The 21,164-nt window shown below is 33.5% G+C and overlaps 1 protein-coding gene across 1 annotated transcript; it reads left to right on the forward strand.

Annotated features, from left to right (window-relative positions):
• Positions 1-10,737: 10,737 nt before the first annotated feature.
• Positions 10,738-21,106, forward strand: LOC132307159 (neutral ceramidase 2-like). The gene is made up of 10 exons (XM_059804840.1): positions 10,738-10,951; positions 12,748-13,126; positions 13,417-13,625; positions 15,095-15,436; positions 15,971-16,235; positions 16,313-16,559; positions 16,638-16,763; positions 18,249-18,312; positions 19,794-19,963; positions 20,307-21,106. The coding sequence occupies exons 2-10, from the start codon at positions 12,780-12,782 to the stop codon at positions 20,853-20,855; spliced, it is 2,319 nt and encodes a 772-aa protein (XP_059660823.1). The 5' UTR covers positions 10,738-10,951; positions 12,748-12,779; the 3' UTR covers positions 20,856-21,106.
• The last annotated feature ends 58 nt before the right edge of the window (positions 21,107-21,164 follow it).

Here is a 21,164-nt window from a genome sequence, read left to right on the forward strand (position 1 = left end):
ATTTTTTTTTTTTTTAATAAACTTTAGATAGCTAAATAAAAAATAACTATTTATTACACAATTCGTCCAATGATTTTAAACACTAGAGAAATTAAAAGGTATATTGGATACAATTGTAAAATTCTCCTTGTGAATGGATATTTGAATTACTTTAAATCTTTTGAATTTTTGTTTTTTTTTTGAAAGATAATCTTTTGAATTTTCATAACAAGATAATTGTAGACAATCAAATTGAAAATGCATAACCAATTATAATTTCAACTACTTTATAAAAAATTTGAATAAAAGTTTTTTCGGTAAAGAAGTATACCAATAAAAAAAAAAATATTACATATTTACTTGGATACCCCAAGGCCCATACAAAGGTAGGCCAACAGGCCCACTAGGCAACAAAAAACCAACTGTAACAATCCAAACCAAGGAAATAAACATTTCAAACTCATCCAGAACCAGTATATACAATCAGGCCCAATGAAGCCCATTTGAGTTGTTATATAACAATTCGTATCAATAAATACGTTCATTTATTTTTTTAGCTTTCATTTTTAGCATAAGTAAACTTTGTCACCTTTCAAAGCAAAAAGTTGAAGGGTTGAAGTCCCACAGGGAGGTGTAGGCGTGTGAGTGGTATCTTGCCCACATGTGTTTAAGCCCACGGGTGTTGATAACCACTAGTCCGAACAAATATCCTATTAGTATTATTGGGTTACTCCGAAAAAAGACCCAATTGTAATTGGGCTGCACCCTGAAGGATCTTTCTTTTACTGTTCAGAAATGGGGTTTTAACATTTTTATATATGGCCTGGGCCTAGTACACTTTTATGTGATAATGCATGAGCACGGAGGAACACAGAATGGCCCAAGTACAGAAACATTAAAGTTCTAAATGTCGTGTGCTTTAACAACTTTGTTTTATATGTGGTTGATATGGACGACTTGGAGAGCCCTTCCCTTTGAGGATCCCTTATGGACTCCTTTTTTGGTAGCATTGATCATCCATTCCCGGTCTTGGATATTTATTGATGATCAAGTCCATTATACTGAAGTTGCTTAAAAACTAGAATGCTTGGTGTATGTTATTTGGATCACATCCTAGCGGTCGGAACGAATGTTTTACGTTACTCATTGTTTTGTAGACTTTGTTATGTTTGCGAGGGAAAAAAAAAAAATTGTATCTTGCCATAAAAAATAATAATAATAAAAATTAAAAAGTAAATTTCCATGAATTTCAACCATCAACTTCAATTAATTCTTTATTTTCATAACAATACAATTGCAAAAATAAATAAATAAATGGATGGAACCATTAGTGTGACTTTTAAAATTTTGCAATGAACATTGAAATTAAAGAATGAAAATGTTAGTAATTTAACTACATTTTCAAAATTTTGTTGCAAATGACCTTCGACAAACATTGAATATCGTGCATCTAACTTGCACTCACAGTAATCACAAACCACAACTAAATCGACTTAGGCTTCATTTTTTTTTTTTTTTGGGCGTAAAATGTTTGTTGGGAAAAGGTTTTTTTTTTTTCATCATTTTTGGGTATTTAGTTGTCCAAGAAAAATGTTTACAAGTAGAATGTTTTACCAAGTTTCTTCAAAAACCATTTTCCCAAATATTTTGGTGTAAAAGATTCCATCATTGCTTTTTATTTGGGATGCAAAATAATCTCACTATTGAATTTTTTGGAATGGACATCCAAATTAATTTAACCATCTTATAAATTAATGTGAAGGGGTGATTGTGAATAATTTAATTATATTTTCAACTACCATTTAAATATTTGTAGTTACTTAATCACTTATTTCAATAGCCTCAACTACATATATTAAAAAAATTAATGTTCATTGGTCATCAAGGAAAATTATATTTTGGTGACCAAAATTAAACATAATTGGTGTAAAGTGACCATAAAGTCAAGAAAAGGTAAATAGTCACCAAACCTAAAACTTAATTAGTAATAAGTGACCATTTGATAGTTTATTACCTAAATGACCTTCTTATAATATATTATTATGTAAGTTGACAAATTTACCCTGTACATTAAGTTAAATAAACACTTACTTAAATTGACTAACAAAGAGAAGACACATTATCGGGGTGGGTCTCTGAAGAGAAGACCAAGATGGGAGAGAACTGAGGACAGATGTTCTACATCGTTTTCTTCAAGGTTCTAAGAGGCAAGACAAACTTAACATATTGAATTGATCTAATACTAGTTATATCGCCAAAACATACAACAAGATGGTCACAAACCCGTCCTTGAGGGAAGGCACTAAAACAAGGCTCACAGCCCCTTAACCTTTCTCTTTCAAATGACAAAAATGAGTAATCCACAACCCTAGTTTAACTAAATAGCCTTAACCACATCTTGTAGCCGTAACCTTAGAATCATTCAGAAAAAGATGATATATTAAAGCAACAAAGTGAGAAGGGACCCACCTCTATAAATATTCTATAAAGAGCATTTTGGGATGAAACTTCTTTTTTTGATTTGCCAGTGTAAATATTATGTTTTGCGATCATAGTGGAGAGCCTTGGAAAAGAGAGAAGGGTAGAAAAAGAGATAATGTTCATAAAGAAACCCTAATTTTTTAAATTGGTAAATTGGAAGCTAAAAAGGAAAAAAGAAAACATTGGATGAGAGAGAGAGAGTACGAGGATGAATTCAATGAGTTATTATTTGTATTGGATGACAATTTTGTCATCTAAAATTTATTTTTAAAATGTTTATCAAACCTTCAGGTGCTTTTGACCAAATTATCCTTAAATGGTCACTTAATATCAATTAAGTTTCAACATTGGCCACTAGACATCTTTTCTTGACTTTAAAGTCACTACGGAGCAATTATGTTTCATTTTGGTCACCAAAATATAATTTTCCTTTCTATTATCAATAACTTAAAACCACAATTTGATTTTTGGGTGAGTCTATAGTCTATACTAAAATAAATTATAAACTTCCACCATTGACTTTGATGAGTTTTAAACTTCTTATGATAAGAAAACTGCATAACATTGAAATAAATTGATGAAAATTTAACTTAATTACCTTTTAAATATTTTTCCCGTGAATATTGAAATTAACCAATTAGAACATTAATTTAACTTCCTTTTAAATTTTTTATGTGAACGAACGATCTTCAATAAATTTGAAATTACTACTATATGACTTTCGAAAATAAATCTCAAAACTATCGTTTGATTTATATTATTTGAATTCTAAATTGCTCTAAACCATCTTTATGCAATAATTTTGGCCAATATTTGTGTGCACTATGACCACTTGAAAGTAATATTAATTGATGTTATCAAAGGACCAAATGGCCCAGCAGTATCACCCCTTCTTCCCCAAATGAGAGGTCGGGGTTGAATCTCAGTGGAGGTAGGATGTGTGCGTTAATTGCTTTAACTTCCAAATAATATTAATAATAATAATTGATGTTTAAACTAAAAAACTTGATTTTATAAATAAATAAGTACATTAACTTTAATCCTCAAAGCATATTTTGCCGATGTGTAAACCAGACATAAAGATTCAACCAGTGACTAAGGATGGCAAAATACCTCGCCCCTTAGGGTAACCGTCCCATTTAGAATAGTTATAAGGGTGGTTAAATGGTTTTGGGGTGGGAATAGGTGTTAGGATTGAAAACCCGCATGGATGGGATGGGGATGTGAAAAGGTCACTTGCTGCGCCACGCCCCGTTTATAGTGATAAATTACAATTTTTTTTTTTTTTTTTTTGGGCCGGGATTGAGGGTTAGGATTGAAAACCCGCATGGTTATGGGACAGGGATGGGAAAAGGTCACCCGCCGCGCCCCACCCCGTTTATAATGTTAAATTACAATTTTTTCCTTATACTTTATTTTATATTTAATAATATTAGGTATATAATAAACAAATCCTAATTTATTCTATTTTAACCACTAAATATTATTTTGTATTATTCTTATTTGAAAATTTCTATATATTATTTTGATGTTTCAACAATAATTTGTCTTGAGTTTTAATTGAGAAGTTGAATCTTATTTTTATCAGCATAAGAGAACGAAAATTATTATCATAATTGAAAATTTGTTTTATCATTTACTTTCGTTAGATTCGTATTACAATTACTAAAATACTATACAAAACTCGTCCTTACCCCATCCCTATCAGCCCAGTTTAATAAACGGTTTTGGGGCGGGATAGAGATAGCTATTCTAAGCAGGGATAGGGATAAGGATGGGGATGGGAATGTTTCCTGTCCTAAACCGTTCCATTGCCATTCTTAGTAATGACTATCATTGATAATAGCATGCATTAACTAAGATGGGATACTAAATGCAAACTCAGGTAAGATTTTGGACAAAAACCAAGCGTGCCCTAAAAGCAAAAGCCTCTGAAACAGACGGGTAAGCACGGATCTATAGTGGGGGCATCTGCCCCCCACTGAAATTTTTTGTTTTTGCATTTTACGCCTCTAAATTTGTACTTTTTTGTATTTATGCAAATAAAATTTTGAAATTGCCCATATTGAAATATTATTAAAAAAAAAACCATTTTATATAAATTTGTCCCCCTCATATGAATTTCTAAATCCGTCTCTGCCGATGGGTCTCTAGGCTGTTTTCAATTTTGCATCCATGAGTTCTTGACATCTAAATCACAATGAAACAATTTTACCATTGCAATAAGGCCCACCCTTGGACATCACTAGCTTCACATGTTGGACGTCACTAGCTTCACATTGTGATCTATAATTTTTTTATTTTTTCTATTTTCTACACAAAATAACTAAACAAACCAATACTATACAAAGGCATATGACAAATACTAAAACAAACCGCCGTAAAATAAGATATGGGTCCAAAGACTTTGCCACCATAAAAGTATTTCACGTTTCGCCCAAACTAAGACCCACAGTCAATTAGTCATTAATAATTGCGGGCCACAAATATAAATTACCAGACCATGCCAGCGATATCGGCAGCCAAACCATTAACAACCACATCAATATTTTACTATTTTCATTCAATATATATATATATATATATATATAGTCTGCAACACCAGCTCTTAAAATCATTAATTAATACTACTCATTCCACCATTACCTGAACCATCACTTGTTGAAGGCCATAAAACACTGATACTACCCTACGTAATGTGCTAAATTGACCAAAACTTCGAACCAAAGACACAAGCATTCCAAACATTCCACAAGTACCAATGAACACATCTGGCAATTTTCACCAATTTTTTTTTTTATTTAATCCTGGCAAGAGAACCGCCATGCCATACGACATCTACAAGACAAGAACAGAAGTCCATACACAAAGAAACACATACACAAACAACAATCCAAAGCAAAACTAACTCCCACATATGTCAAGATCACAGCCTTGACAACACCATAAATCTAGAAGGCGTTAGCATAGCCAAGGACCGGGCCCACCAGCAATGAAAATAGAACCTCGAAACTATCATGCCCAAACGTCAGCCATGATGTCATTGGTGGACCCATCGAAAAAGCCACAGAACGGCCACAGAACGATCGCCGGAGATGACCTAAAGAGGATTGAACACACCAGCACAAGCATTAGATACGGCAGACACTGGCAAAGTGCGTAGATGCATAAGATTCACTCCCATCGCAAAATTGCAAAAAGCTCCAAAAAGGATTAGGCAATAGACCCATCTCCGGCGATGCAGTAACCATCCACCCTTGGATACGGCGCAGATCAAGAGATCTGGAACAAAAACTCACGATGAAATGTGAGAGATGCTGCTCACAGCGAACCTCGACGACGGCGAGGAGAGAAAAAACAGGATGAAGGAACCTGTGGGAGGCAAAACGGCACCTCCCCACTCCCATAGAAGGGAGCAGGGAGAAAAAACAAAAGGGGAAAAGGGGTGTTGCAGAGAGAAAGATAGAGAGAGAATTTTCACCAATTTCAGTAGATATAGATATATGTATATACATATTTAACTGCAACAAGAATGAAGAAACTCACGCACGCAGTTTTTATTCCTATGAGTAATCAAGCTGGAGCCTAACCCAAAATCCAAAATAATAATAATAATAATAATAATAATAAACAATTTTGAATTATAGCGTGAAGACAAGGCATATAGTCACACAATATTTTCAGTTAAGATCATGAAGACAAGGCAACATTTATTGTCATAGACTTTTCTGAAACAATTTTGGTTTTTTAGTTAAGAGTACGAAGACAATGCAACATTTATTGTCATGGAATTTTCTGAAACAATTTTGGTAATCATCAAATCTTAGACATCTTAAGTTATTAAGGAATGGATCCAATAATGCATATAAACCACTCACATAGGTCTGAAGTTAGAATTTCTTGTGACACCATCACATTATAAAATTTGATAACCCATCATCTTTCTTAATTTGATAATAAAATCTGTCTACGCAGTGTTGCCATGACGGCACAGACAAAAGTGTATTAACAACTAATCTATAACTTGACGACATTTGGTTCATTAACATTCTCTGACAATTACGTCACGCGTATAAATAATAGATTAGAATGGCCTAACAACTCTTCTATCTCATATTTGTACATGGTGTCTTTATGTAAAAAGTCCGAAAGGGTAAGTAATTGAGTACTTATGCTCATGCATTATAAGTAGTAATTTTATTTTTTCATCTGGCTGATTTTGTAATGCCCCTCGTTGTGACTCGGGCCATGCTGTTTATCCGGGATAAAGACACAGATGCCCTTTGGGCAAGAGGCTTGGCGGTCAAACATTGAGTCTGGTTTTGATACTAACGTTAACGGGTGGGCGCTTGCCTATTTATTCAAAAGATTAAATTATTGAGTAGTGCTGTATACTCATACATTTATATTCATTTATTTTTCCATCCGGATTCGATGTGGGACAAACTCCCTTTCGTAACACTTTAAGTCTAATTTGTGTTTGGAATGTACAAATAAAATCTAATTAGAGGTATTCAAGCCCTGCTTGTTGGAAGAATAAGGTACGAAAAACATTGAAGGACCCTGCGATGACATGCAAAAAACTGTGGTTATGAACTTCCAACTTCAGTGTATACAGTTGGAGGATCATTTATCCTTGGTGATGCCAAAATAATAGGGTTAGGTGGTTAATTTGTTGTTGCATAAATAGTGTGGTGAATATTGTTATAATGACTTGAGGTTGGCCCAGCTGTATGACCAATGCAACCACCCAATTTTGTGATGGAATCCAAGATATTAAATTTAAGGAGCTGAAGATTTATGTTGCTTTATTCCATATGATTGTCATTTTTTTTTTTTTTTTTTTTTTGTACCCTTCAATCTTTTTCATTAAGGTTCTATTTGATTGGATGTAAAATATTTTATTTAAAAAATATTTTTCTTATTTCAGGTAAAATATTTTATTTTATTTTATTTCTAATTTTTGATATTTAGCAAAGGTTGAGTCTTTTAAACAAAATAACTTTTCAAAAACTGATAAATAAGTTATTTTTGTTTGGTTTTAATATTTTTTTCTTCATAAATATTTTACGATAACCATACACCAAAAAAAACAAAAAACATTTTTCAAAAAACATTTTACGTTCAAACAAACGGAGCCATGTCATTTCTTGAAAAACCCTTAAATTAAGGTAGGAAAGACTCCAATACGAGCACATCCGTTCGGAGACCTAAACGCTCTATCAATTAACCCACTTAATAATACCCTAATTACAGATAAATTTACATACTACCTTTTAACTCATTATTATTTCTCACTTGAAAAGTGTTACTAAAATTTAATACCATCTTGAAAAGAAAAAATTTCTGACTTATATAAGATAATATTTGTCTACTCAGAGGTTTGGTTTTAATCAGAAATGCACGCATTATCTATAATTATAAAACCAAAAAAGAAATGAATATTGAAATTAGAGAAGAGTATTGCCCATAATAGAATATTTCTTTAAACATTAATGATTAAATGAGTTGAGTTCGAAATTGGACGAATTTGAATTAATAAGAATAACTTCACTAGCAGAGATAAACATCATAAAATAATTTTTGTAATTTCTATCTTGAATCATACGGTGATATGTAGTTCGCTATATTAATTTTCTCTTTTAAAAGATTAATTTCTTTTATTCAAAAGGACCACTTTAAAATTAGTTTAATTACTTATCCCCCACTTGCTCTTTCCCATTCAAGATAAAGATAAATATGATGATGGTGTGTATATTTTCATACTTCCATATATACGTGTAATAGTTGGAGAGGAGAGGTAAGGTCCGTATGGGTTAAAATTGACATCGACCACCAACCAAATTATCTGTGACGTGGTACAAGTGGGTCCCACTGGAGTTTCATTGCTATTTCCATTTATTATGACATGTTTGGATGAATGCTGGTGCTGTGTTTGCGCTCAAGTTTGAACAGCTAGCAGCCCTTGGCCACACAACACCGTACGCTATAAAATGCCAGATCAAAAACATGATGCCACGCTGACAAAAATTGAATGGGAACACACTTTTGTGACCCTTACCCAATTAGCACCACCATGTGACGCAATGATGAAGAATTGAATTGAAACCTAAATTCACATTGCGTGGCATGACTTGAAGTTGAAATAATTATATCACAAAACTTACTATCTAAGTATTTCACTATTCACTGCTTAGTTGGATCCGAAACATGATCCATTTGGGAACCCACTTGGATATGGTAAGAATCAGTAACTTGAGTTTTATTAATAGAGTTAGATTAAATTAAATTAAATTAAATTAAATTCGGATGAAGGTTCTGTTTGTTTATATGTAAAATATTTTTAAATTCGGATGGAGGTTCTGTTTGTTTGTATGTAAAATATTTTTAAAAAAATATTTTTCTATTTTTTTTGTATTTTGTTGTCGTAAATATTTATGAAGAAATTTTTTATTAAAACTTAACAAAAAAAAAAAAACTTGTTTATTAATTTTAGGCAAGTTATTTTAAACGCTCTATCCGCTGAATTTCACCTCAACTTCGGCCTCCACCTTTGCTAAATACCCAAAAAAAAAATTATATACATTTTACCTTAAGGTGAAACAAATGAAGCTTAAGTTCAATATTTGTTTTAGGATTTGGATTCGATTGTCTCAATTAAATTTTGCATCATTATATGTTTTATGGTTCATTTTACTTTTTTTACTTTTTAAAGTAAAATATAGTGGGTTGAGTAATAATAATAATAATAATAAAAAATGAGATATTAGCTGTCGGCAGCGCAGTCATTAGCTTGAAGAATTCAATTGAAACCTATAAAAAAATGAGATATTAGCACATTGTGTGGCATGACTTGAAATTGAAATAATGCTATCACAAACCTTACCATCTAAGTGTTCGGTATTCACTGCTGGGTTGGATCCGAAACACGATCCATTTGGGAGCCCATTTGGATGTGCCAAGAGTCAGTAATTTGAGTTTTATCAACAGAGTTGGATTAATTTTAACCAAAAAAAAAAAAAAAAAAAAAAAACAGAGTTAGATTAGATTAAATTAAATTTGGATTAAGACTCCGTTTGTTTGTATGTATTATTTTGTATTCAGTTGTCTTAAATATTTATGAAGAAATTTTTTATTAAAACTTACAGAATAAGTTTTTTTATTTATTAAAACTTACCAAAAAATACTTATTCATTAATTTTAGATAAATTATTTTACACGCTCAATCTCGAATATATATATATATATATATATATATATATATATATATATATATATATATATTAGCTGAACATCAAAACAAATGAAGCATAAGTTCAATATTTGTTTTAGAATTTGATTCGACTGTCTCAATTAAAATTTGCTTCATTACATGTTTTATGGTTCATTTGACCTTTGTCACTGTTTAAAGTAAAAGACGGAAGGTTGAGTAATAATAAAAAATATATGAGATATTAGTTGTCCGATTGTGGCAGCGCAGTCATTAGTTTAAGGTTAGCTCTTTCTTTACCTTTATTTCAATTCTGTTTATTTTCATTCATTCATGAATAATGTAAATATCACAATCGAGAACAATTTAATAAGAGCAACAATTTAAACCTATAACCTCTTGCTGTCTGTGAATGAGAGTGAAATGATAATCATTTGAAATGATAAGATAATAAAATAGTGATTATAAAAAAATGATAAATTCAACATAAATAAATATGTCTCTGAATTCTTAGAGATTATGCTGACATAATTCAGCTTCCACTAGTCGAATAGTCAAAGTTAATTGTTTCACCTATCACTTTTGATTAATCATCTTTATTAAATATAAGAAATTGAAAAAATTACTTCTTTATATTTTACATACATAACCAATTAAAACTTATTATTGATCAAATAAATCACTTTAATTAACATAAAATAATAATAATTTTCCTTTCAATTTTCATGTAAGGTAATATTTTTTTTTTTCTTTCACATGTAAGAGTAATTAGTTTTGTTTACCTTGATGCAGTTTGGGGAACATAAATGTCGGGAAGCAAGCTTGATAAAAATCTCAAGTCCCACACACAATAAAAAATTACTAGGTTTTAACGCTTTGTTTGCTTTCTGTTGGAGCAGTTTGGGGAACATAAATGCTGCTAGCTTACTCGATATATCCCCACCACAGACACATCACAAAAAAAAACCCCTTTTCTTCTGGTAGGATCCGGATCCTATTAATCTCACCAGGACTGTATGATAAATTCCATGCACTCATCAAAACCCGCCAGAGTGGATCCAAAATATTAGCTTCGAGCTATAAAAACGAACAGTCTTGGCTTCTCAGCTACTACTAATTCGTTTTCTTCCTCCCGAGTCTTGACTCCACTAAGAAGCGTTGTTAGCCTTCTTCTCTTATACCACTCATCTACCCCTCTCTCTCTATATATATATAGCTTCCGGAGGCGATTGGATCAGCATATGCTGTGATAGGATTGAATATCTATGGAGTGCCACTAAGGTACATGATTTAATTCCGTCAAAATTGCTGTTCATTATCTTGTTATTTTTTGGTCTAGGGTTCTATTTTTGGCTCCGTGTATATACATAGACTCTGTTTGTGTGTATATATGTTGTGTTTTGATGTCTGAAGAAATTTCAACATCTGTTTCAATATTTCATTCTGTTTGTCTTGGCATTTCTTCATAGTTCTGTTTGTGTGTATAATTTGATTGGTTTTTAAATCTTATTTTGTTTGTCTGTGGGCAGAATTTGCTTTTTTTCTGGTCAACAGTTGAAAAGAAGGGATTTTTTCTTTTTCTTTTTATTTTTTATCCTGACAAACTAGGGGGAGGGGGACTCAAACACGGCAGACCGGCTCAGGGAGCTGGACGTTTTACCAACTAGGAGGCCACTGGGTAATGCCCGAAAGGAAGAGTTTTTTCAAAGAGGAAATATTGTTAACCAATAACTTTTTGAACGGCCTAGTGAGATGCTAGTTGAAACTACTTGAAAGTAATATTTATCCCATTTTAAGTGAAAATTATTATTTTAAGTAATAATTAAATGGAGTTATCAAATGTGTTCATTTGGATAAGCATTTAATTTTTTCATAAATCAAGCATTGAATTTGGTTTACAAAAAGATAAGGATCAAAATTTTCAAATTTATCCTTAAATTTTGTTTCATCAATTTGGTTGGTTCATTCATGTATGATAACAAAAATATTTGTTCATGAATCCCACAATTTAGTATACTTTTGTGTCCGAGTTCCTGGAAAATAAATAAAATGTTGTAGTTATATTTATTATTTTTAAATTTGATGGATCATTCAAAGCTATTTTAGGCACTGAAACTATTAAAAATCGCACATGCCATACAATAGGCATAGTTATGTCTTTTTGTACATAGCTATTTGAAAAAAAAAAAAAAAAAAAAAATTGTGTCTATAAAAACCAGTAAAAGTGCACATGCAATACACATATTAAAAAATCTTAATTGCAGCAAATCTAAAATTAACCATCCTGGCTTATTGCTCAACCATAACTTTTAAAAGTCCTTATGTAACATAAGTGTACAAAAATTACAAGTTTATAAACTTTTTATGATAATGAATTTCAGTGCAACTAAACAATAATAGCAAAAATTAACATAAGCATGAATTTATGATAAAAAAAATACCAAAATATAAATAGATACAATCAAAGTAAGTTTTTAATTGAAAAGGTATGACATCACCTTATCTGTATGCGACTTTCTAAATGACCTGCCAAATTACAAAAAAGACATCGTCAAAAAAAAAAAAAAAAACGAAAAAATGAAGAAGAAACAGAGAAGAGTATCCACTTTGATAATATCTACATGTTTATATCACACAGGAATGAAAGAGGAAAGTCTCAGTGAAGGTAGACTCCAACCTCTATAAGAAATGCGTGTTTACGTTTTTTTTTTTTTTTTTTGGTTATGTTTTAGGCACTTCAAACATTGTGGATGTATAGAGAAAGCGATGAGTATTGAGATTTGATGTAATATTAGTTGTGAATTTTCAGAATTCAGCGACAAACTTGACTTCTGAATAAATGAATGAATTCAAATTTTCATTAAAAAATGTATATAAAAAGTAAAAAACCTCTAGACATTTATATAATACAATAGTAGTATAGATTTTGGTAAAACAAGAAGATTGTTAATTGTCAATTTTGTAAACCATGTCTTGCAATACATAGTGGCAACTGATATGCCTCATTTAAGATTCATTTTAAGAAATTGATGAAGTTTTATATTTATGTTTGTTTTCTGCTGACTATATATTGACAGATTGAGCTCAACTGCGCCAACTTGGTGGAGCAATGATGAAGTTTTTTTCTACTTTGACTCTTAATGCTCGGAGACCACATGCAATAATATGGTTTTGGTTTTCACTGCTACTCTTGCTACTGTATAATAGAGGAGTACTCACAGCTTCCAATTACTTAATTGGGCTTGGAAGCTATGACATTACAGGACCTGCGGCTGATGTCAACATGATGGGATATGCTAACACAGATCAGACAGCTTCTGGCGTTCATTTCCGGTTGCGAGCTCGGTCCTTTATTGTGGCAGAGCCGCAGGGGAACCGTGTAGTATTTGTGAATCTTGATGCTTGCATGGCCTCACAACTTGTGACAATTAAAGTGCTTGAGAGGTTGAAGGCAAGGTAATCATTATATCAATAAATTGTGCTAATGTGTATTTGATCCACTATTTATTACTCTTTCGTTAAACAAATTGTCAAAAAGAAAAAGAAAAAGAAAAAAAAAAGGAAGGAGAGAAAAGAAAAAGGAAAAAGTGCAAATGCTTTACAAGAACTCCTAACAATTTGATACGAGGGGCGTTTGGAATAATGAATTGGATATATTCTTGCTCATGGCTTACGATTGGATTTTGATAGTGTGTTTTATATGTCCTAGACTTCAACTGAAATAATTGATGATATTACTTTTGCAGATATGGGAACCTATATACTGAAAAGAATGTTGCTATAAGTGGTATTCACACCCATGCTGGTCCTGGGGGATATCTACAATATGTTGTTTATATTGTTACATCTCTTGGATTTGTCCGCCAATCATTTGATGCCATTGTTGATGGCATTGAGCAAAGTATCATACAAGCTCATGATAATCTCCGTCCGGGATCAATTTTTGTGAATACTGGTAACGCAAAGGCACTCTTTACTCTCCCCAACTTGTTTAATGCATGATAAAATGACTGAGTCTATAATAGATGTAGAAATCTGCACATTTATGCATAATGAGGCGATAAAGAAGAAAAAGGATTGCTTGGTTTTTGTTTTTGTTTGTTGAATTCAGTTATCTTGATGAGTGGAGTAAGTTTGAGACAATTTGTGAACAACTAAAACTTCGAAGGTATCCTTTTTTTTTTGTCTTCTTCTCTTCCTTTCCTCTATCATACATGATGCCAACGGATGTTCTCTTTAAAAGTCTTGAGCTCCTGTATTTTCTAGCTATTGCTCACATAAATTAAAGATCCTGAGGCGTTACTTTTCTAGAATATGGACTTCTTGCGGTTATTGAAATTTGACCAGTAAAAAGATAATTGATGCTTGAACTCTAGGCTCACCTCAGTTAGTGTTAAAATGCTCAAAAGTCATAACCATGTGCTTCATTTGTCAAAATGTGACTGAGTTTGTTTTTCCCAATCTGGTTTTTCCTTTGGGGTATGTGCTTCATATAGTTAGTCAGAAATGCCTGACCTGATTAACTTTTTTCTGGGGGTTCTTTAAAGGAAAAAAATTCTTTTATTCTTCAAACTTATAGTTTCTACCGTCTTTCCCTTTTTAGCAAAAAAATCACAAATCAAATCATTTATGATTGGAATTGTGAAACACAACCAGATTCTCTTATCTGTTTCAATTTTAAAACCTTGTGATCACATTAAATATTTGCTGGGTGATGATTTGGGAATTGATGGCAGATGCCACTGATCAGCAACACAATTTCCATATATTTAAATTATGTCTCATAATCTGTTAGAACTTCTCATATATGTCAAAAAAATGCCAAAAGTTAGGTCTCTATCTAGCATGTCAATTAACGGGGACCACACTGGGTAATGACCCTTTATGCTCTTTTTTGTTGTTGGAAATTTTAACAATATTGGCCTTTTTCTTGCCTCCAATATATATATATATATATATATATATATATAAATATTTGTTTATGTATATATTTTTTAATGTGTATTTTAAAAAGTGGATGCTCTGCCCTAACTCGAGGTTTATCCCGGTGCATTAGTTGGCTGAATTGCTTGTGGTCATTTGACTTACCAATCTTCATGTGGCCATAGTATCTGAATTTAAACTGACAGAGCTTTTCGTATCTCCATAGCAGTAGGTCTTGATTTTTCCTTTAATTTGTTACACATCTAATTTTCTGGTTTCATGCAGTTTTATTAGATTTATAGATTGCTTTAGGAAAGATACTTAAAAGGTCACTAGGGAATGTTTTCTAGAACTCAACTTCGTATCTGATTGCACTATAATACATAGGTACCATGTCATCTTGCTGTGGACTATACTTCATCTATGCTCTTATAATTTTGAAATTTGCACTATATTAGAATTTGCTTTTACTTATCATGATTTTTGGCTTCCAACTTACAGGAGAACTTTTAGATGCTGGTATAAATCGAAGTCCCAGTGCTTATCTCAATAATCCTGCAGCTGAACGCAGTAAATTCAAGTATGATGTTGATAAGGAGATGACCCTTCTGAAGTTTGTGGATGATGAATGGGGTCCAGTGGGTAGCTTCAACTGGTTTGCAACTCATGGAACTTCTATGAGTCGTACAAACTCATTGATTAGTGGGGACAATAAAGGAGCTGCTGCACGGTTTATGGAAGACTGGTTTGATCATAATGGTATTGAAAGCACATCAGATAAATCTGAAGCCAATGATATCCCGCGAAGAGTCTCAACCATAATTCCGAGTGTTCATGAAAATTGTAAGTCATAGCTCCTCTTCCTCAATATCAGTATATCAAAACAGAATTAGAAAATGTCTGGAACTTTTGGTTATTAAAGTGATTCGCTGCATATTATGCCATAGAAATGAAAATTATATTTTCTATGATTGTACTGTTGCTGGTGCTTTTTATGGCTTTAAAACAACATCGAACCACGATCCTTGTAAAACCGGAAGCATACCTCTGTTGACAGGAAAAAATCCAACATCATTCATGTGGAATTGGAGTTGCAAAAATTGGTCTCACTGAGACCTAACTGTATACAATATATATGATTAAAATGATTTCAAAAATAAATTTAATATACTTATTTAGAAATATTTAATCACATTGTAGAAACAACAATAGTATTGCTCAGAGCATTCAAATCTACCTTGTACCAATGCCATTTTTGAGTTGACGAAGGTACAAGGTGTATTTGAAGGATCTAAGCAATGTGATTATGGTATAATGAGAAGAAAAGGGAAAAAGTTTTTGTCCTTTACTAAAATATTTGACATTGACTTAATGCAGACCACGTGTTACTAGAGCTTGCTGCTTCTTTTCAATCTTCTTCCGGGAAACCAGCTACTAGGCTTTTGAGCGTTGCAAGACGTGTCAGGAATGCTCTCCGATTGGCTGATAAGCCTAGATTTGTATCTGCATTTTGTCAATCAAACTGCGGTGACGTTAGCCCAAATGTGCTTGGTGCATTCTGCATAGATACTGGGCTATCATGCGACTTTAATCACAGTACTTGCGGTGGAAAGAATGAGTTGTGCTATGGTCGGGGACCAGGGTATGCATTATTCACCATGCTAAGATTATCTGACCTTATTGCTGTGAAACTAATCTTATCTCTGGCTTTTCTTGCAGTTACCCGGATGAATTTGAGAGTACTCGTATCATTGGAGAAAGGCAATTCAGAAAGGCTGTGGATCTTTTCACTAAAGCGTCTGAGCAGTTGAAAGGGAAGATTGACTATCGTCACACTTATTTGAATTTCTCCAATCTTGAGGTGCAAGGAAAAGGTAAAACATGTCCTGCTGCAATGGGTTTTGCATTTGCCGCAGGTACAACTGATGGACCTGGAGCTTTTGATTTTAAGCAAGGCGACGACCAGGTAACATAATTTTACTCTCTCTATATCATGATGCCTGTCTACTTGAAGTGGCTATAATGTTTATTGATTTCTCTTCAGGGGAATGCATTTTGGAGGTTGGTTGGCAGCTTACTCAAAGCACCTAACAAGGAGCAAATTGATTGTCAACGTCCAAAGCCTATTTTGCTTGATACTGGTGAAATGAAGGAGCCGTATGATTGGGCGGTGAGTTGCAATCCTTGGACTTTTTCTTATAATGGGCTTACAATTTATTTACTTTTAGAGTTTCCAATTATGAAGGGTTCATCAATGGTGCTTTCTGAACTCAAGATGAATAACTTAACAGTTACTTCAGTTTTGATAGTACAACCCAAGTATTGGTTACCAAATGCATCCACTGAGATTTAGATGAGAAAACATTTAACCATTTTTATGCCTAGTTAAAGATTCTAGTCTTCTAGAGGGCTAGTGCTGAGCTATATGGATCTAGAATTTTATCGGTACCACTCCTTGATGCATTCCCTGAAATTTACATTTGAAAGCCTTTGGTTTTTATAGAAGTTGAGTGGACTTAGAAAAGATGAAATGTTCTATATAACTATATTTCCGTTGGATACAAACAATTTTGTAACCGTATTAATAATAAAATTTTGCTGGTGTCATTCCTTAATCTAGTCTCTGAGATATACATTTGAATGCCTTTAGTTTTTATGCAACTCATGTGGGCCCAGGAAAGATGATTTTTTTTTTTTTTTCATGTCTCCTCTGAGATAAGTCTGGTATGAGTTAAAGGTGAGTTTCTTTTAGGGATTTGGTGGATTATTCCATTCTAATATGTCCACAAAGCTGCAGAGAAGTTAAATGGTTTGAATAAGGTGCATCAGTATATCCAATAGGTTAAAAAGGAAAATTCTACTTAACAGTCATTAAGCCAACTATCATATAAAGAGTCCAAGTGTTGGGTGTTAAAAAATATACAAGAAATATTGAGATGAATTATCAAAGTGACTAGAAGAGAAGGTTGAAAAATTAGGAGTGAAGCCATTTACTGATAAAATAAGAAAAACAAGTATGGACATACACAATGTAACCCGCGGATGCAATTAGTTTTGTATAGAAGGTAAAAGAGGCTGATTGAAACTAACACGGCATGAAGTAATTAAATATGACTAGAAAAAATAGAATATAATAGGAAAATTGGATTGTAATAGAAAAAATGGAAAAAGAGAATTCATGTGACTTGACTATTCATATATGATAAAGGCAAGAATGGTGATGGTAAATATCCCCATAAATGTGGCATTTGTATAAAAAAATAATGTAATGGTATGTTATTGTGGATTTCTTAAAGAAAAGAGAGATCTGAATGGAAGAGTCTAGTCATCTGATATAATAAACCTTTTCTGATGTCAAAACCCTTTGCCATTTAATGTTGTTCTGATGTGTTTGTTTTTGGGAAAGGAGGTTGAGTCAAATGACTTTTTTTATTTATTTATCTGAAACCATGTCTATGTTGTGTTATTGATAACGAAATAGAGAATATTCGCGTTCGTGTAATGGGGACCATTCTTGACTCCATCCTGCTTGCACCTTATTCTCATTCGTCTGCGACTGTAAAATAGACTGTTCAGACACCTCCGATCACCAGTCTATTCATTATTTCCACTAAGTCTACTGATGTATTTATTTAACGTATCATATTTTTTGCAGCCTTCAATACTCCCCATTCAAATTCTCCGGGTAGGGCAGCTAGTTATTCTCAGTGTACCTGGAGGTATGTGGCTTTCCTGGTTCTTCTTCTTCCCTCATTGCTTCAAGGTTAATGGTGCTGTTTTAGATATTTATGTCTTGATTCCCGGTTGAATGTTATTTTAAGTTAATTAGATGAAGAAGTAAATGCTTTCTCTTCATATATAGGTTATAGAACACAGCCTTTTCAACTGAAATGTTGAAGAGTGACTTTGTCTCTATTGCCATAGGTGCAAGTTGGGCTCTGTTGCACTTGGCTGAGGTCAGCCCTCAGATTTGTGGATAGGTCAAGTTTTGCTGGCTTCAATTCCAGTGAAATTTTAATTTAAGATAGCAGAATGGATTCATCTAAAATGCTTGAACTTTACTTGTACTGGAGATGGAGAAATTCAAAACAAAAACTTTGGCTTACTAAACTTAACCAACTAATTTTTATCAAAATTCAAATTATTATGATTTAATATAGAGGTATTTTACCTCAACACACTCTCCTGGTCAGGTTTTAGGTCAACTTCAACCCTGATCCAGGACATGAATTAGGTCGATGTGTACCATACCAATTAGCACCGTTAGTTACCATTGCTATTGGGTTGTTCTCAATGAAACAAACACATCCTAATAGTAATTTTGCTACGGGTTGCTTGTTGCAAGTTCTTTTTATTTTTTTAGTTATCGAGCCTCAAGCTCAAGTGGTATATCATCCTCCTTCCAAATGGAAGAGTGAGGGTTCAAGTTCTCTTATGGGCAATAGTGGGTGCATGAGTAGCCTACCTACCCAAAGAAAGTAAGAGAAAAAGAATAACCCTTTTTTTCCTTTCCGTTCTGCTCTCATTTTATGACTGATACATTTTGGTTGGCCAGGGAGTAATTTTAGTTGGGTCAGAGGGTTTTACTCTATACTCCTTCCACGTTTCCTTTAGGTTCTCCCTTCTATACACCAAATGCAGTAAGCTATCTTCATCTTTCCTTCCCCGCCTTCTCCTTCCTCCCAGCTTGATCTTCTACCAAACAGAATATAAATGTTTTTTCAAGTTATCAGATTACATTATACTTTAATTATGATGAGTACTGTTTCCATGTTGCCTGTTTTTTCGATAGAAATAAAATAGAGCAATTAGAGTTGTCAGAGTTAAATATTCTACTTTGGTAGCGTGCCTAAGTTCTATTTTTTTCTGTTCATTTCTCTTTTTCAAAAACCATTTTAATGGCTACTAGAAACCAATTTTTACCTTGAAGTGAACTCACCTTCAGCGTATTGTTTTTTTCTTTGGTTTTGTTTCTTGGCACTGCCAATCTATTGGCTTCATCCAGAACCAACTCATGACCATCCATTCCTCTGGCAGCTTTTTCTGCTGCAATGGAACTGAATTCCCCAATTTGGTACATGGAACCCAATTTTTGATTGGTGTTGTGGTTTTCCAGTAGAGCTATGGGCATTTCACGATTAATATGGTTCTCATAACTCGTGAATTTATTGTTTCTTCGCTCTCTTTTTGTGTCTGACAGAATTTACAACAATGGCTGGGAGGCGTCTCCGAGATGCTGTGAAGATGGCTCTCACGAGCGGAGGACATGGAGAATTCAGTAGCAACACGCATGTTGTAATAGCTGGGTTGACTAACACGTATTCACAATACGTCACTACCTTTGAAGAGTACGATATGCAGAGATACGAGGTCAGTAGTCAGATAATATTCTCAAAATGAGGAGTCATGTTTGAGACATATTTCTTCTTAGGTAGCCTACCAGAGTGTTGTTTCTTTAACCTGAATCTTTAATTCACACACTCCATATCAGAAGCACATTTCTCATTTTAAGGCTGTAAACCTCGGACTTGTTTACTGTGTTTCTATTAATGAGGACCGTGCTATGAACTATAGTGACATCAATTCATATATCCTTGATCTGCTATCACTGTTCTGGTCAAATCCTGCTGCAGTATGATACTCAAATTAACCCAAAAAGATATATTAAGCTATGTTGGAGTGCCTTCGGTGACTTTTTTTTTAAACTTCTCAGGGTGCTTCCACTCTATTTGGTCCACACACTCTCAGTGCCTACATTCAGGAGTTCAAGAAACTTGCAACGGCTCTGATCAGTGGCCAATCTGTCGGACCAGGCCCACAACCCCCAGATCTTCTTGACAAGCAAATAAGCTTGCTAACTCCAGTTGTTATGGACACGACCCCTCCGGGTATAAAATTTGGGGACGTCAGCACTGATGTCCCCAGTAATTCCACTTTCAAGAGGGGTGACATGGTGTCCGTCGTTTTCTGGTCAGCTTGCCCCAGAAACGACCTCATGACTGAGGGTACATTTGCTCTTGTGGAGATTCTCCAAGGAAAGGACTCTTGGGTTCCAGCATACGACGATGATGATTTCTGCCTACGCTTTAAGTGGGCAAGACCTGCTAAACTCAGTGCTCGAAGTCAGGCTACCATAGAATGGAGGATCCCAGAATCCGCAACTCCAGGTGTATATAGAATAAGGCATTTTGGTGCCTCGAAGGCCCTTTTGTCGTCAATTCGCCATTTTACTGGTACTTCTAGAGCTTTTGTCGTGGCATAACAAAGCTTGTGATGTTTGTTGATGTATTTGCTTCCAGGGTTTTATAATGTATTTCTTGTACTTCCACGATTTGGCTAGTAGGGGTTCTAACTTGTGCTCAATGTATTGAAATTTTGGATTTATATGTTTAGGCTCATACTGCCAACAGTTGGTGGTTAAAATGAATGACAGTTTAACTGTCGTGTAATCGAACCATATCACACACTAGATTATCACATGCTGTAATAAAAAGTAGTTTTTTAGTTGATTTATGCAATAATCTTATGCTGCATTTACAAGAATTGTGTATATAGTGAATATAGTGAAGGT

Source organism: Cornus florida, unplaced genomic scaffold (genome assembly GCF_030987335.1).
Source record: "Cornus florida cultivar Cherokee Brave unplaced genomic scaffold, ASM3098733v1 CherokeeBrave_3.0.0_Hap2_Chr05, whole genome shotgun sequence".
Taxonomy (NCBI): domain Eukaryota; kingdom Viridiplantae; phylum Streptophyta; class Magnoliopsida; order Cornales; family Cornaceae; genus Cornus; species Cornus florida.